Source organism: Centrocercus urophasianus, unplaced genomic scaffold (genome assembly GCF_019232065.1).
Source record: "Centrocercus urophasianus isolate 14NV4802_14NV808 unplaced genomic scaffold, USGS_Curo_1.0 seq_18, whole genome shotgun sequence".
In the NCBI taxonomy this organism is placed as follows: domain Eukaryota; kingdom Metazoa; phylum Chordata; class Aves; order Galliformes; family Phasianidae; genus Centrocercus; species Centrocercus urophasianus.
The window spans coordinates 3,186,011-3,204,013 of NW_024884733.1; the positions used below are offsets into that span (position 1 = coordinate 3,186,011).

The 18,003-nt window shown below is 43.3% G+C and overlaps 2 protein-coding genes across 6 annotated transcripts in view; both read left to right on the top strand.

Annotated features, from left to right (window-relative positions):
* The window catches only part of RABGAP1L (RAB GTPase activating protein 1 like), a 206,524-nt gene that overhangs the window by 67,011 nt on the left and 121,510 nt on the right, over window positions 1–18,003 (top strand). The gene's annotated exons all lie outside the window — the stretch shown is intronic.
* On the top strand, window positions 1,295–4,306 carry GPR52 (G protein-coupled receptor 52). The gene has a single exon (XM_042819270.1). The coding sequence runs from the start codon at window positions 1,465–1,467 to the stop codon at window positions 2,548–2,550; it is 1,086 nt and encodes a 361-aa protein (XP_042675204.1). The 5' UTR covers window positions 1,295–1,464; the 3' UTR covers window positions 2,551–4,306.

Sequence of the window (18,003 nt, forward strand, 5' to 3'; positions counted from 1 at the left end):
GGGCCTTTCGGAAACCACGAGTGTGTACAATTAATTACCTGCCTAACGATTCCGGAACTAACCGAGCATTTACTTAAAACTGAACCCAGAAGATGCTTTCTGTTAATGTTTGCTTTCTGCCCAGCTGCAAATACAGTGAGCAAGGTAACGTCCTGCAATTAGAAGAACGATTATTTTAAGCGGTTATTTATCACGCCGATCACCTATAAACATAGAAGCCCTAAAGCCACGTAGAAGATGAAGCAGAACAGCAGGATGATGGAGTAGTAAACAATGGCAGCTTTTCTGGTCAAATCAGCGTTTCGTTAGCATCGCAGCAGAATGCGGATGGAAGTTTCTGTCCCTGTGGTGTGGGGGTTTGTGAAATGATTCAGGTGTTGCTACAGAGGTGAGCGCTGCCATGGCCGGACCCGTGAACTCCCGAGCGCTGGGCTCTGCTACAGCAGAGCTCCCAGAGATGATGATTTTAAATTGCCGTTGCTGAAATAGAATTCAAGAGGATTTATTTTGTCTGTGGGGACCTTGAGGTATGCTTCTGGCATTGATAATTGTAACAGACGATAACTGTTTAAAGGGATTGTGAACACTGACAGAAGTCTCCAAATTCTATTCTTAAAGCATTTTGATCTTTAAATGAATAGACGCAATCTTCCTCGTTGTTTGTGAGATGTATGCTTGCTTCCTGGGCAGTCAGAGGACAAACCTGCCTTGTCCCCCGCCCGCCTCCCTCCAAATAAAATTCATTATTCATACCCAAACGGTGGTGAGTCTGTTGGAATTAACCTTGACAAAAGTGTTTTCCTTACCTTCCTAACAAATAGCGTGGATATGACGGAGTGCCATCTCCCAGACGGAGACAGAAAAAGCAGCGTTAGATGATGAACTTTTTCCTTTACTCTCAAGTCACTCTGATTTAAACTGAGACGTTAAAAGATGACCTCTAGCACCTGCTGGTCCAGGAACCCTGAGCTGTGCCGAGGTTCCTCCTTCCCTCCCTCCTCTCACCCCGCTGCGTTCCAAAGTCAATGACTTTCTCAGGAAAATAAAAGTCAGATATTTCCCCTCTCTCCCCCCCCCACCCCGCCACTCACCCTGGGGAATGAAGGTGGCTCTTCAGTTTTTATTTCCCTGCTTCATGGTACCTGCTTGCTTTAGAAGTGCCTTGTGTTTGCTAAGGATTGGTCAAGAGCACTGGAGCAACTGATCAGTGGCCTTTCTCTTTCTGGCTTTTTTTTTTTTTTTTTTCCCCCTTCTTTTTTTCTTTCTTTCTTTCTTTCTTTAAAGCTAAGGCGTGCCAGAGGTGATGCGCTGATGCTGAGGAGCATCAACAGCTGTGGGACAGTAGAACCCTCCCAACTGTAAGCGCTGGCAGCAGGAGAGACCGTGGGACACTGGAGCAGTCCGGCTGCCGCTGAGCGGGTCACCAGCCTGCTGCCTGCAGTGACAGTGATCCCACCACAAAACATGAACCGGTCGCGATGGGTTGAATGGAGGACTCTGAATATGAGCGGTAGCGTGGTGAACCTGTCTGAGCACCTCTCCTGCCCTCTGGGATTTGGTCACTACAACGCAGTCGACATCTGTATCCTCGAGACAGTTGTTATCGTCCTGCTCACCTTCCTGATCATTGCGGGTAACCTGACTGTTATCTTCGTTTTCCACTGCGCCCCGCTTCTGCACCATTACACCACGAGCTATTTCATTCAGACCATGGCCTACGCCGACCTTTTTGTTGGAGTTAGCTGCTTGGTCCCCACGCTGTCCCTGCTTCACTACTCAACAGGCGTCCACGAGTCCCTGACGTGCCAAGTTTTCGGATACATCATCTCCGTGCTGAAAAGCGTGTCCATGGCATGTCTGGCTTGCATCAGCGTGGATCGCTATCTCGCTATAACAAAGCCTCTCTCCTATAATCAACTGGTCACACCTTGTCGCTTGAGAATCTGCATCATTTTGATTTGGATATACTCTTGCCTGATCTTCTTGCCTTCCTTTTTCGGCTGGGGAAAACCTGGTTACCACGGAGATATTTTTGAGTGGTGTGCTACCTCCTGGCTAACTAATGCCTACTTCACTGGCTTTATCGTCTGCTTACTGTATGCTCCTGCTGCCTTTGTCATCTGTTTCACGTACTTCCACATCTTCAAGATCTGCCGGCAGCACACCAAAGAGATCAACGATCGGAGGGCTCGGTTTCCCAGCCACGAAGTGGACGCTGCTGGGGAGACGGGGCACAGCCCTGACCGCCGCTACGCCATGGTGTTGTTTCGGATCACCAGCGTGTTCTACATGCTGTGGCTTCCCTATATCATATACTTCCTGCTGGAGAGCTCTAGGGTGTTGGAGAACCCCGCGCTTTCCTTCTTAACAACGTGGCTTGCTATAAGCAATAGTTTCTGCAACTGTGTGATCTATAGCCTCTCCAACAGTGTTTTTAGGTTGGGACTACGGAGACTGTCAGAGACCATGTGTTCATCTTGCACGTGTTTAAAGGACAGGGATGTACAGGACCCTAAACCAAGGAAACGGGCTAATTCCTGCTCCATTTAAAGAACACCGGCGCGTGCCATCAGACGTGGAGCTTTGATAGCGTTTGCTGTATCTGGGAACTTACCAGAGGAGAAATGTTTACTTGAATAGTTTGCTATGCTGTTAGAGATGAGTTGAAAAGTGCTTTTGGGAAAGAAAAGGCTGCTGTAAGAGGGGTCTCTGGACTCTGACTGTAGCTCTGAAATTGTGAGCAGAGCCATTCAGCAGAGACAACAGAGAAAGTCAGAACTTAAATCTTCCAAAGGGCATGATGCAGCTCCTGCATGGCAGGAGAGTCCTCACAAAATAAACGAGTTAGTTACTACCTTCTCTTTTCTCCCTCGTAGAAAAGTTGTCTTACTATCTTTGTGTCAGAATATACTGTAGCCTTCTGAATTTAAGTATATTTACGAGGAAGCAATCAACTACACAGTAAGTGGCTATCCGTAAATTATATTCCTGAGGACTTGCAGTAGATGTTGCAGATCAATAACCAGCTCTGTCTCTGCTCACACCTGGTACCATTTTCAGTTACACAGACAATCTGCAGTGCATACAACCTACGCAGGGCGTGATGCTTTTGGATAAAAGGGCACATTCTGCTACAACCAAACCTCCCCCTCTCATTTCCTTTTATTTCCACCCCCTCTGCCCCTTCCATCCCGTGCATCTTTAGATCCCATCGTGTTGCAGGGGTTTAGTTTGAGGGCACCTACGAGGTAAGCTGAGTAACTGCAGCTGCCCGCCTGTAAGGACTTCTTCTGTCTTTCATTCTCTCGATCCTGCTAAATTAGCACACGGTGTTGATGTAATGTCCTTTAGGGTGTACTAAAGCTTTTCCCTTATTGTCTACACAAATAATCCTAACGCAGATATGGTATTCGCACACAGCAGTGCGCATCACTGCTTAGAAAATTAAAAATAAGTAACAAAACCTTTTCTTTTGGAAGTCTAGCTTACTGTTGTGGCTGCCAATCCTTTGTGTGAACCTCGCTTGCACATCCTGTATTCTTTTCAGATTACTTTTTTTTTTTTTTTTAAGAGAAAATGTAAGCTGTGGTCTGTGCCTAATGTTTTCCTAGCACATGGGATAGGTCAGTGCTACAGGATTAAAACACTGCACTCATTTTAAGAGAAATCCTTCTGTGCAGTTGTTGAATAGATGTTTGTCAGACAAGCTCTTGGAGAAGGTGAACAAGGCAGTTTGGTATCAAATACAGGCAATGAGCTTCAGTATTTCCTTTTGTAGTGAACTGACTTTCAGGTCCACTGATTAAATCTTTTTTATTTCGCTAGGGCACACATTGGGTTTGTGAAATAAATTGCCAGGGGTTCAGATGCATGCCAGTCGATAAAAGAAATTATTATTTTGAACCAAATGTAATTTTCTTAGATGGTTATTGGCTTTTAAAAAAGGCCCAATTATTGATTATTGGTGCCTTTTAACACTGCACTATGATTCCTCCTTTCACCAAAACGCATATGTAATATCGTGCCTATTACTTTTTGTAATGGAAGCTAACCACGTTTGCACACTTGTGGTTTGACTCTAGATCTCCCGTACTGATGTACTCTCTGTTTTGTGGAGGTGGTTCTGAACCCCTGTACGTTTCTAAACCTGTAAGAAAGATGAAACAATGGAATAAAGTAGTATTATGTATATCAAACCCAGCCTGATTGTAGTTCCCTGATGTTACGCTCTCTTCTCTGTGCAAGTTTTTCTGGGTTCCAGCGACCTTCCGAAGGACTTTGGAATTGCCCATTTAAAATCCCGAACTAGGACTGCTTGCTTTCTGTCCTCAGTGTTTGTACACTGGTTTCTGTCATCACACAGCCTTTAAAGCAGATTGAAATACGACTTGAAACATTCCTCTAGCTAAACTGAGCTGTTGCTGATGATTATCCCTGACAGATACTATGGAGAAGCGAGTAGCGTTCTTTGCACGTACTCATGTCTGTGGCAATGTGTGTATTGCCTTCTTTAGAGAAGCTGCTGTTTATTTCAGAAGTCTCCTTGGCTGCTCCAGAAGGTTGTTCAACCCTGTCTCACCTCAAAAACCAGGCCTGTATTTGTGCTCTCTGTGGTGATGTACTTACTTTCCTGACTGGTTAGGTTCTCGGTGCACAAGATTTGGCCAACAAGTGGGGAAATTCCTCATTCCTCCCAGCTCTTGTGGTTGGTTTCAAGCCAATGAAATAGTTCTGCATTTGTGCTCAGGGCTTTGTTGGCATTTCCAGTAAGAGGTTTCGGTGTGACCTTTGGAAATCCAAGGAGAGTTCTAGGAAATCCTTGTAGCTGACCGAACCTTTTATTAAAAAGAAGAAACCCAACTTGAAGGCACCAGGTGCATATTTATGCGGTGCTGTAGCTTTGAACATGTTGAGATACACGAGCTAGCTCATTTGTATCAGTTGAACCCTGCTGAACCCTGCTTGTGCAGCCCTGTAGGATTGGTGCAGCAGCCCATGGGTCAGGCAGCAAAACCTCTCCCCCATGTGCTGAGCTGGCACGTGGCACTTCCCTGGGTCCTCAGGCTGGTGTTGAAGGGACAGGACCTGGCAGAAATCCCCTACTCTGCATATGAACTGTAGGTACCCAGGTTCCTTGCTTTCTTTTTCTTTGAATCTCAATACAACAGTAGTGCAAGAGCGCTGACTTGTGTATCTGAAGCCAGAATTTCACTCACTCCAACCTGTTCTGTGTAAACCAGGAGTATGTCAAATTATCCGCAGCCAAGTTCAAGCCTTTGCTTCCTGGTGCTGTTCCCTAGATGACAGAATTTGACATGGTGGTCAGTCACATGAATTTTTAAATTTAGTAAGTGTGTTTCATTTTCTTGCAGTGCTTTTTAAACTCATGATTTCAAATGTTATCGAAGGGAGGTTTGTTGCTGTTTTACTGATGCTGTCTGAAGACTCCAGCTGGTGCTGAATTCTCTTCCAGAAATGATAGGGCTGGATGTTTTGGTGGGTTTAAAAAAAGTCCAGTAGAAATTTCACTCTCCTGACCTGTCAGTTTTGATTTTCTGTCTGTCTTTATTGTATAAAGTTTCATGATCTTGTCTTAAAAGGCAAAAGAACCCCAATCGTGCAGTGGCAGCCAAAGTGCCACCAGAAAAGCGACTTTCTCTTCACCGAGTACCACGTGCTGCTTTATTTCCTGAAACAGCCAGGTGATTTCCCCTTAAAATACTCTTTACAGAGCAAGAAAATGGTGGTCACGAAAAGCATAAGGCGGTGTTTTAAATGCTTTCTTATTGATTTTCTCCTAGTGAGATTTTTTTTTTTCCCACTTCTGCTTACAAACACATCTTGTGATTGTACTTGGTAAAGCACGAGGTGTCATGCTAGGTTTATTTTTGGGCAGAATCTTTGTGTGTCCTCTGCTGAACAGTTCACTGTTCTTTAATGAGCCACCTTTTGTGATACAGTTTATGAAGACCTTTTAAAAATAGCATTTATTTTGTTCTTCCAAATATTTTACTGCATTAGTGTTTGCCAACTGAATATCTGTAGCCGTGCTTTGTTTTCACCCTCAGCAAAGCTAGTAAAAATGGCTTTTTTTGGTAAATTGACATGCCAGTCAATATTAGAAATTGGTTGTTGAGAATCATGGATCGACGCTATGATTTGCAGTTTCATTAGCTTATCATTCTGCATAAGACAAGCGGAGTTTCAATACGAACAAAAGACAGTTGCTGTGACGGGATATCAAGTTGATGGGAAACGAATTAGTTTGTATACTGTCCCACAGCTGGTTCTCAACATGGAGCTCTTTCATCTTTCCATATTACATATTGATTCTATGATTCTTTGATACACTTGTAGCCCAGCCAGCACATCTATGGATTTTTGTGCTGCTATTTGAATGTCTGTATTCTGCCTTGGGGTGCTGCTGCAGTGGGAAGAAGCCTTTGCCAGCAGCAGCTCGACTGGTGCTGCCTTTGCAGGGAGGGAGGAGTGCGCGATGTTTGCTAAGCCAAATACAAAGCTCAAATAAAACCTGTTTTTTTCCCCCTATTTAACCTATACATCTCAATTTTTTTTGTAGTGTATACTGACTACTTTCTCCATTCGATAGCCAGAAAATCCTTCCAGAGGACATGAGCGGGGCTCCACGGGCCTGAGGCACTAACAGGGCAGTGCATGAGCAGAGGAGAGGCTGCTGAGGGCACTCTTCCTCAGCAGAGCCTTAAGGAAACACTGCCAACCACTCATCTCACCTTCACATCCACCATTTCTCTGGGCGTTTCCTTTATCAAAGTACTGCGAACGACACGGGCAAGTAGAAGGAGGCCCTCGTGCTTTCAGCTGTGCTGGCAGCAAGCTGGGAAATGCTATTTGAGGCCATGGAAATGCCTGCAGATCTTTGGGATTTTATCACCATCTTACCCTGCCTCCTGCCAGACGTAACCCTCCTGAGAAGGATGTGGCAGAAACACTGCGGGCGTTTCGTGCTCATCACCCTGCAGCTCGCTGTGAGCAAAGCACAGATGGTTCTGATTGAAAGGAAGCTTCTATGCATGTAGTGATTGCCAGGAAAAGAGATTTTACTTTGGTGTTTGCCCCGGCCCGTAATGTAAGTTTTATGAGCTTAGAGCTTTTGTGATATTAGAAAAATGGACAAACTGAAGTTTTTGAGGAGGATCAGAGATGTCAGCATTGAGGGCATTTCTGCATCTTGACGATACTGCTTTTTGTTTCTGCCTTTTCTTGGCGTGGAATACATCTGCCTGTTGTCTGGTTTTTCTTCTGTAAATTATTTGAATAAGCTCTAATGCTTCACGGATGAAGTCCAGTTAATGAAGTATTTGCATGACAGGTTGGACTTGGGAAAGTGTGATGGAGTGACAGAGAGACAACGAGGTGCATCACTCATAGAGCATGCAGGTATTTCACATTTCCCGTGCGTTAGGTAGGAGAGTCTTTGAATACCTGCATCCAGTGAAGGTTTCTGCCCTTGAATGATCTCTCAAGTGTTATTTATACTTGGGCATGTATTATTTAAAAGCTGCTCTTGTGTGATGTTTAAATTTATAATTGTAAATGGACAGATGATGTTTCCAGCGCTCAGGCGGATCCGTTCTGACCTCTGCAAGAGGTCTGCTGCAGCCCCAGGCTCTTAATGCTTATTAACTGGTGGCAGCACGCAGCTTCTCGTTAGCATCTGTACTGGGGTGGTGGGGCTGGGAGCTGTGCAGGGAGCAGGAGCTGCTGGGGCCTTGGCTGGGCTCTCCTGGTACGCTGTGCAGGGCAGCCAGCCTGGGGCTTTGGGGGCCAGGCACTGCTTGATACTGCTGTGGTACTGGATGTCTCTGCTTTATTTGTGCTTAAATGACGAGCATCAAATCTTAAGGCGTTTGTGTCCTTTTGCAAGATGTATTCCCTCCTATTTCCTATCCCTATGGATCCTTTTCAACGCAGCTTGCCATTTAAATCTCTGATTCATGCTCACTGACTAAACCTGGGGCGGTTTAAATTGTTCCAGCAACAGGATGAAGCAGGGCCCTGCCTCGCCTCCTTTCCCTCAGCAGTACTGGGCTCCTCTGTCATCCCACCCTGCACCCTGAGAGCTGCGGGGGCTCCTGTTGGACTGGGCTGCATGAAGGTGATGTGCCCCAAAAGCGGTGGGACAGGTTGCTGAAGACAGCAATGCTTTCCATGGCCTCAGCAAGGTTTTTGCAGGAGGCTGTGGGTTAGAATCCTTAATGTCGAGCAGTAAGTTAAAAATAAACATTTTAAGGAGAGATCAGTGTGATGAGAGTAATGAGTTGTTGTTAGGTCAGGAACAGATTGGTCTCCTTTCCACCTGTGCCCTCAATAGGGGAGCAGGATCATAAAATAATCGCGTTATAACCAGGCAGATTTTTGGCTCTTCGGTTTCTATAATGCTCATGCAGCTTGTATGCATATACATACGTGTACACTTAAGGATTGCAAATGGTTATAGAACAGCAGGTTTCTGTGGGAGCTTTCTCTTTGTTTCAAGGGCTTTGAAGACTGCTTTGTGGCTGGAGTCAGATAAGTGCAGTCTGTGCTGAAACAGCCAGAGCCAAAACCAGCAAGCAGGCTGTCAGGGAAAGGCCTTTACCCCCACGCTGCTGTCTCTGGAGTACTGGCTACTTAATGTTTTCCAGGCAGTAACTCGGAGTGGTTTATGAAGATGGCATAAAACATTAAAAAAAATCTAATAAATACAAATGTAATTCCATGCTATCATGACAAAATTATTTTTAACATCTTTAATTTTTCAACTCAGGACTTAAGGAGACCGTACTTTCTGTTATTTAGCATCTCAGGAAGAAGCAGTTAATTAGTATTAGTAATTTGCTGACTTTGCTTTATTTCTATGCTTGATCTCTGCCTTTTTTAAATTTTATTTGAATACAAATTTTTAATTCAGTTTTGCTGATACTTAGATATGTTCTTCACTTCTGTAAAAGCCTTTGCGAGGATAGGAGAGGGAGCTTCAAAGGAGCTGTGTCTAGTCCTAGGTCTACTTAAGATGTATTCTGTGCTATCAAAACAAAGTTGCTGCTGTACCTTTTTAACTAGAATTCGGGTGTTTTGGCAGCAAGCCTCAAGCACAGGTGCCAGATTCTCCCAGCTTTTTCTTTTGGGCTGAAATATGATGTGTCACTGCTTTTATTTGTGAATTTACACATAAAGAAACTGTTTGGGTGGTGAATTAACATTTTGGATGGGATTTATGGAGATACTTTCTCGTTTTTGTATTTCCTTCCATTTTGCTGAGAGTATACGAGGGTTATTGCTGAAGTGCAGCTGGAGGTGTTACCTGTTTTCCTCATGCATTTGCAGTTCCTTTCTCCTGAGTTCTCAACTCAGCACTTCTGGGGGGACAGTATGGTCGTGATGGTTGGGCATTGGTACGGTTGTGCTTGGTGGTCATCTGATTTGATGAATCTGCTGCATTAAGTGCTTGTAATTTTAAAAATGAAAGTCACAACAGAGTGCTCCTATGATGCTGATTTTGTCTGTGGTAGAAAAATAGATTTATAGCAAGCCAGAAATGTTCTACGTTGGTAAAAAGAGATTTGGAATGCGACGTAGGTGAGGAATATCTGTTTGTGATTTATCTGGGGTAGGATTTAAATTTGGGAAGGCAGATGAGATTTAAGAGAGAAATGTAATTATTGATCCTGTAGAAAAGCAGCCCTGACTTTTCAGCTGGCTGTGGAACAGACAGTGTCTGTGTCCTATCAGGAAGAGGTTCTGGGTTACTGTAAGAAGTATTAGGGAAGTTTTAGTTTAATAAACAACAGCTGATCCAAAAGCGGTGAGACGTTTGTAGTTATAAAGAAGGAAAGAAAACTGTTAGCATCAGTACCATCAGCAAGAGGTTTCTGATTCAAACAGTGTAGTTATAGATCTCTTGGACAATTAAACTACTAACTAGTAGATTCTGAATTAACCGAGTGCCTGTGCTCTCTATCTCATCTGCACTCTTCTGGGCTAGTTTCTCTCTCTCTCTGTGAGATCAACCAGGCAGGGGAAAGCAGGGCTGTCCTTTTCTGCCCAGTTCTTTGTTGGCTATCTTGGAGCAGCCAAGCATCATCACTGTTGGAGCTGCTGTTGTGGTGGAAGAGGAACTCGTCATGTGGAGGAGAAGAGTTAGTTGACACCATGCCAAGACTGAAAATCAGAAAGATGAGAGGAGTGCGACTTTGAATTGCAAAAGAGAAGTATGTGTTTTAAGGGATCTGTTGTTTGCTTTCAACCTCCAGCTTAGCTAAAGCATTCTGAAACCATATTAACCCTGCTGGTGTTTTCACCCGCAAAATGCACTGAGCAAGAAATGAAGATGCAGAACATTTCCTGTCATCCCTCCATTGCCAAGGGTTATTTCATGTGAACTCCCTCCCTCCCAGGGAATATAATGGGAGCTGGGCCTGGTGTTTTCCGAAGCCACCCCACTGCGGACAGCTTCAACATTTTGACCTGTCACTGGAATCTTTCCTGCTCTGAGATTTGTGAGCTCTCAGAGGCTCTGCTGTTGGCTGCACCTATGTGAGCTCTGGCTCATCAATGACAAGACAGGTGTTGGAAGTATCATTCCACCAAATGGATTTATTGTGTTTGATGGCCACGCTGAGGGCTGGGCAGTCATTGGCTTTGTTGTTATGTTCCTTGGCTGAAAGATGGCAGCCTCTTTGGGTGCCTTGGTCCTCAGTGCCATCTTGGCCATCCTGCTCTGCAGGCGCTGGGGCAGCAGTCACTGGCGGGAGGGCACAATGGCCTCCAGGACCTCAGCCAGCTGCTCTGGAGCATGGATCAGTGATGTTTGTGCCGGTGATGGTTCTCTCTTGGTTTCCTCGTTCTCCATCTGACTGAGGTAGGCACCATGTTGCAGAGCAGCCAGGCCGTGTGCTGCCAGGTGCCAATGGAACCCCACTGGCACGGCCTGGGTTCCACTGGGAGATGGAACCCACATGTCATGGTGGTGACATCCCTGCCTGGTGGCCCAGATGCTGTAGGCAGTCCACTACAAAAAGGGCTTTTAACCCTATATAAACAACTTTTTAAAATGCAGGAATGACAAAAGCAGTGAGGCTAACAGCAGGATTCCACAGTGAGCGAGGCCTTGATGGGCCATTGGTAAGGTTAGAGTGTTCCTCTTGTAGTCACCTGCATGTCATTTTTTTTCTGGAATAACACATTATTCATTCAAAAATAAAATCCAGCATCCAAACAGGACTTCTGTGGAACCAGGGCTGATATATTTAATGGAGTTGGAAACAGCATCTAGTTTGCTCTGCCCATCAGCATATCTCCACAACTGGATGTTCTCACCTCTACTTCTTGTAGAGAGCTTTCATCCCACCCCTTTCACTGCAATTAGACTTTTTGCAATTAAACTTTCTTCAGTTAAAGTTGTTACGTATGGTTTGCCTCTAAGAACACATTCACATTTTCTTTAAAACCAGCATCAGTAATAACTGTTCTGTGAATAAAACTGTTGTTTAAGGCATGTTTGTGTTTTTTCTCTGCTAAGTTCCACATATGAGTGTTAGTGCTTTGTCTTGCTTGCTCTTACTGAATTTACTGAACTTGTGGAAACCAGTAGACTATGGGAATTCTTATTTTTCTTGCATACAAAGAAGTTATTAATAGAAAAAAACAATATGCTTATGTAGCACTGGGACTTTGCAATATTTTCAGCAGGATTCCCTTTTGCAGCTTCTAAAGCGTCCAGCTTGTTACAATTATTAATTACAGATATTTTGGTCTAATTCTTCATTCCTTCTGCAAGCAGAATTCGTATTGACTTTGAAGGAATCTTGGAATACTAAGGAGCTTCTGCTCAGGTCTCTCTATTCAGGTGACCAGTAGTATGGAGAGCCCTAGACTTGTGATGTTTAGGCAGGTACACGACATGACTCATGTCTGGCTCCATTACAGTAGAGACAAATGCATCAGCAGCATTACTAATGAGAGCAGAAGAGTTGCATAATAAAAGTATGCATCTGTGTGTGTGTGCTGAACTGAAAACAGCACGTTAAAGTATGTTCAGAAATGTCATATTTCTCATCTCTGTGAAGTGAAATGGCTAAAATGCTTATTTTATACATTATGGATTTTTTACATTATTTTATAAGCTTACTGAGAAACTTAAAATATAGGTTATTACAGTAAAAACATGCTAATGTAACTCTGGAAAGTAATTACATTAGAATGCTGATTAAAATGTCTGAATTCCAAAGAGACTGGCCATATTTTGTTACAGATTTGCTGAACCCTTGTATCCCAACCTGTTCTGCATTGATTGCATTGCTCTTATTTTATGATTTAACGGTGCTTCCTGTTTTTCCCTGAAGTGAAATAAGATCGTATGAACAGAAAAGGCATTGTATAGCAAATTAATTCATTCGAGATTGTATCGTATTTTTCATTACTGCCATCTGATACTGTCTCTGTTGACTGATAGAATATTTGAACATTCAAAAATAGAGTTGAAATCTGAAACCTGGTGGTAAATTTACTCTTTTTTAATGGAAAAATAATTTTGTTTCATCTGCAAGACTGTGATCTTCTCTCTGTATCTGTATTGTTTACCATTGTGTAGGTTTCTTGTTAGACATTTAACATGGTTCCTTAACTCCTGCGACAAGAAGCCTTCTTACAGCCTCTGAGAGCTTTCTGCATAACAGAAGATTGGTGGTCACGCTTCAGTTTATTATTTGTGCCTTCTTCATTGTCTGCAAGAAAATAATCTCATGCGTACAAATCAAGTTCGGGTTATGTTTGTGCTTTCTCTTTGTTCAGCCTCATCAGTTCTTATGCTCCGTTGCAGCAGCATCTCTGGCTGTATTTGAGTTGACCTGCTTTCCTATAAATCATTTTACTTCAAAAAATTCATTTTAATTCAAAAATTAGGGCAGCATTAGCATACATTGTGTTACTTTTATATTTGATTGTTCATGGAGTTCCGTGAATTCACAGTTAAGATTCAGAGCCTGAATTTAGTGTTTGCTGCCAGTAGATTTGTATCCTGTCTTGCTAACCACTGCTTATAATATTTAAAATAGTTATAATGTTAACATTTACATAATGGAGCTTTAAATTTAGACCTGATTCTTTACTTCTCCTAATATACTAGTGGTTTTTGTTCATCTTGGTTCTAAACTTACTTTTAACATTGACCAGAAAAGATTCTTTTCTTGTTTTTATTTTGGTCTTGTTTTTAGATTTAGATTTAGAGCCTGATCAGAAATGTAGCTGTAGGCTGTAAAATGGACAACCTTCAGTTTGCACGTTTTGTTAGTAGTACTGAATTCACAAGAGGTAAACGGCATGTAGGGTTGCATATGAGTCTGTGCTGAGCTCTTTTTCACTCTGCCTTCTGTAGTTCTGCCTTTCAAGATTTGAGATCTCATGCTCATCCCAAACTTCAACAAGGAAACCAGAAGGTGGGACATTTTCAGACCTGTGAGGTAAATGCTCCTGGAGAATGCTCAGGGTGTGAGCACTGAATGTCGAACCAGCAAGGCAGAAGCTATGTGTGTTATGCTTGAGATGCGGTCCTGGATCACAGAACCAGCCTGAAGACACTGAATTTCTACGTTTTGTTTGAGTGGAGCCTTGTGCATAGGGCTGCTGTTACGGCTCATCTAAAATGGGAGGCTGAGGAAGGATGTCTTTCTCCCACTGCACCACATGCAGAGAGCCCATCTGGGCACAGGCAGGGCTCCAGGGAGGGCTTGGAGCAGGGCCAGCAGGTGGTGCAGGAACCTGGACACAAACACAGCAAGTAGGACCAAGTGAAGCCTTGCAGCACCAGCAGTGCTTTTGGTGACTGGAGGATTGTCAATTATTGGCTTCTGAACTGATGCTCTTCTTAAATGTTTGATTAGTTAATTTATTTCTCCCATAGGACTGAGCAAGAGAGACGAGAGAAACTTCCACAGCCATCCTTGCCTATCTTTGTTCTGATTTCTAGCATTTTGGCATTTTTTTGTCTTTGAAAAGTCATTTTCTCAGACCTTAGAAGTAGTGGATGACTTAGGAAAACAAGAACCATTTCTCTGTTCTTTTCCTGGGATACGGCTTCTGAAGTGGTTATCAGGCAGCACTTCCTGAGGCAAAAATTAAATCACATGGCTTGGAGAGCTTTGTGTATTGTGATATCTTTTTGGAGGATATAGCAGAAATTGGTAAAACTGCACTTGGAGTACTGAGGCTTTAAAGTTAAGTTCCTGAATACTCATTTGGGCTCACTAAGCAGATCTGGCCTGATTTTTCAGGTCTACTGAGCAACCTGGGTGCTTTCAGTCTTTTCCAGCAAATGATGCTCCAGGAAGAATCTGCATTGTGTTGTTCTGAGAGCGTGGTGTGAATGGCAGCAGTGTGGCTGGAGATGAAGAGCTGGTGTAACTGAGCAGGCTGAATGCTTCCTGAGCCCATGGCTGGGTGCTGGAGCAACAGAGCCCGGCGGAGTCGTCGTGTGCCAGCATACGTGTTGTTCAACACTTGGGTGGGATCAGGAGGGTTAAATGGCCTTTCTGAGTATAGATATTGGTATAAAATATTTGTATATTACTTCTTCCAGTTTAAATTGGGAACTGGAAGTCTCTAGGGCACAGGCAATTAATACTTAATGAAGAGCAGTTGCGAAGCAAGTAAGTTTTTGTTGATCGAAACATTTCAAAGACATTCAAAGTTGTAATTGGAACTGGGAGCATTTTCAACTGGGATGAAAACGTGTGGAAAAAAGAAATCAAGAGAAACAAAGACTTGTTGCAAGCTGTTTTCCACTGTTTTCTTATTGAGGTGTATGTGCTGTATTCTCAATGGTCTTGCTGGGCTGTGTCATATTGAAATGTATTTCTGGAGTGGGCTGCTCTTGGGGCAAACACCAGAAGGCAGGTATTACCACTGTGAATACATGTATCTGCAGTTAGTATGGTGGTGTTCCTCAGCTTCTCCATTTTGCAGATTTTGTCGACAGGTTTTTATCGTTAGCCTCTCGCCCTGTCTGTGCAAATGCCTCAGGCCTTCTGCCTCCCCGTGGGAGCAGCTAAGGCCCGGTGCTAACAAGGAGACAGCAGGGCGCGCTTATTTTAATAATGATTAAAGCCCAGCTGACCCCCAAAGTAAAGATTACAGATCTCTGTATGGAAGAGTAAGCTGTGATGCCCTTTCTGGAAGAAACGGAGGGTAACTAATTTGAATGCTAGAAAATAATGTACTTTTCCTCAAAGTGAGCTACGGAGAAGAAATGGGAATGAGGACAGCTTGTTCAGAGTTACCTGAATTTCAGGCAAAATCTGTGTCACAAAGAAGAATGTAAGCAAAATGTAAGCAAGGGAGATCTTGTGAAGGACATTACCTTTCCCTACTCAGAGTAACCCATGAGTCATCGACGTAGTATTCAGGGATGGGGCCCTGGGCAGCCCGGGCTGGTATTAAATGTAGAGGTTGGTGGCCCTGCATGTGGCAGGGGGGTTGGAGATTCATCATCCTTGAGGTCACTCCCCACCTGGGCCATTCTGTGAACATGCAGGTGTCATCCATATGTGTTAGGAAGCAGCTAGCTATTCACAGGCACAAGAAATTAGCAGCTTTACGAATCTGTGCTGCCCAACAGTGATTGCAGAGGCAAGGAAAAATGTAATTTAGTGAAAATAATGGGCCTGAAGTCATTAATTTTCCATTTCTGTCATGACAGTCATAAACAGTTTGTCTATAAGTAGGATGGGCAGTGTGGAGCAGCTCTGTGTTAGGTGCTGGTTGGAGAGCATCCCTTCCTCCTGTCCCTTGAGATCCAGAAGGAGGGAGGCAGGAGCCCCACACAGGCTGGGGGGGGGGTTTATTTCCGTAAGAAACAAGACTAGAATCTATCAGAGTGCATCACTGGTAGTGATGTATTGGTGAGAGCAAGTTCAATGAGAAGCTGTCTTATGCATTTACAGGGTAACATTGTCCCTGTAATTGGGTGCTGAAAGCTGGCCTTGTTATTTGTTGTAAGGAATACCATAGAAATGACAAGATAAGGAAGCCAGGTCATGAAGTGATGATGAAGCCTTTAAAATAGATTTAAAACAGAAACAATACACACAGATGCTTCCAGTTACAAGATGGTGCTTGAATGGTATCAGTACTTATGTGCAGTTGGCAGGATGAAAGTTACTGTCATGGAGCATGTGTTCAGCATATAGACAGAGTTTTGTAGAGCCTCCTCACCTGATTTTTTAAAGCAGTACTTGAGGATTTTCTTGCCTTTTCAACACAGAATAGTTCAGTACAGCCTTATGTTGCCAAACCCTACATGGTTCTACAAAGGAGACACAGGATGGTCTGCAGAGCTGAAGGGTGTTGAGGTCAGCAGGGTGATGCTGTCCTCAGTGGCACCTACCTGCCTAGAAAAGGCTGTAGTATCAAATGTTCCTATTTCAGTTACAGTGAATAATGTTTTATGTGCTATATGTGCCCATCGTGTAGGCATTTGTCTTAATTATAGTGGGTCACATTCTTCTCAGAAGTGAAATGCTAATATAATTTGCTTCTTAATTAATGCTTTAGCATCTAATGCATTATATATACATATAGAATTTAGTTCGTTGCATCTATTGAATGTGTACTAATAGTTATTATTCTCATATTCCCCATTTGTATTTAAAAAAGCAGTAGTTTTTGCTGCCTTCGTTGAGTTGTCTACCCATCCATAATGTGTGGATCCATTTGTAAGCCTGCTTTTCTATTATAGCAGCAGGCTGGGAAAATACTTTGCAATGGATACATGGATAAAAAAAAAAAAGCAGTATTTATTCTCAGCAAAGTAATCCATGGTGTGAAGAGCTCAGGGCAAAGCCAGGAGTGATGCTGATGAGGGTGAGGTGAGAGCCCCAGCTATGGGGCTGAGCTCCTGCCCCTTGGCTCTGGTCAGTCTGCCTTGGGGTAGGAGTGAGGGTTGTTTTTCCTAGGGTGTGCTTTGAATTGCCCATGGAAAGGCTGCAGTTGCCCAATGAGCAGCGAGCAATGGAAAGGTGTGGATTGTAGCTTAGTGAGAGCTAATTCTTTGTACCGTGCCAGAAAGTGTGTGGTGAGAGGTACTGGGGTACCCACTGCTCTCAGCTCTACGTCTATTGATAAGGCCTTGATAAAATCTGTATTTTTGGAGTTAAAAGTAAACAGTGACTTGATTTTCTTAAACTCAGCTGCATAGGATAAAGAAGATTAAACGCCTGGCTATGGAGAGCCTTGTTCGTAGCAATGGAAGGCTGTTCAGGAGAAATAACCAGGCACTGTTTTCATCCTTTTAATTTCAAGAATTCTTAAATAAGTGCCGGAAAAAGAACTTTGCATAAAGCTTTCAGCGAGCCCTTTCATTTCACAAAATCCATTCTTACCTAAAAAGCAGAGCAGAAACATAAACAGATTATCTGCCGTCTGCACTTTATTTGTGTCTGTTGGTCTCTGTTAATGTCAAGGAAATGTATGTTGTGATAGTAACGGGTCTGACATGGATTACTTTCGAATTCATTCTGTTTGCCCGGACTCCTGGGCCAGAGCAGTGATAGAATTACTGCTGTTTCCCCTTGAAGAAGCATCTCCTTGAAGAGAAGGAGCCTGCAGTCACCTTATTGTACAGCCATGCTTTCTGTCTATGTTACGTTATTTCCATGCCTTTCAATTTGATTGAAAATACTTTTTTTTTAATATATATAATAATACATAATAAAATGTATTTAAATACATATCATCACTTTATGACTTCCCTGTGATCAGCTGGGAGATGCTGATGTATCCAAATTCTGGGTTGCAGTGCAGCGCATTGACCTGCTGTTGTCTTTGAATTGTAGGGAGTATGGAACTGTTTTTAGGTCTTACAAACTCAGTTTCGTATTGAAATGTGACCAGTTATCAAATGCAATCCTGTGCGGGTTTGCACGGAACATGGCACGGCAAGCTCTCTATTGAGGATTACATATTGTATTTTTGAAATACCTGCTGCTA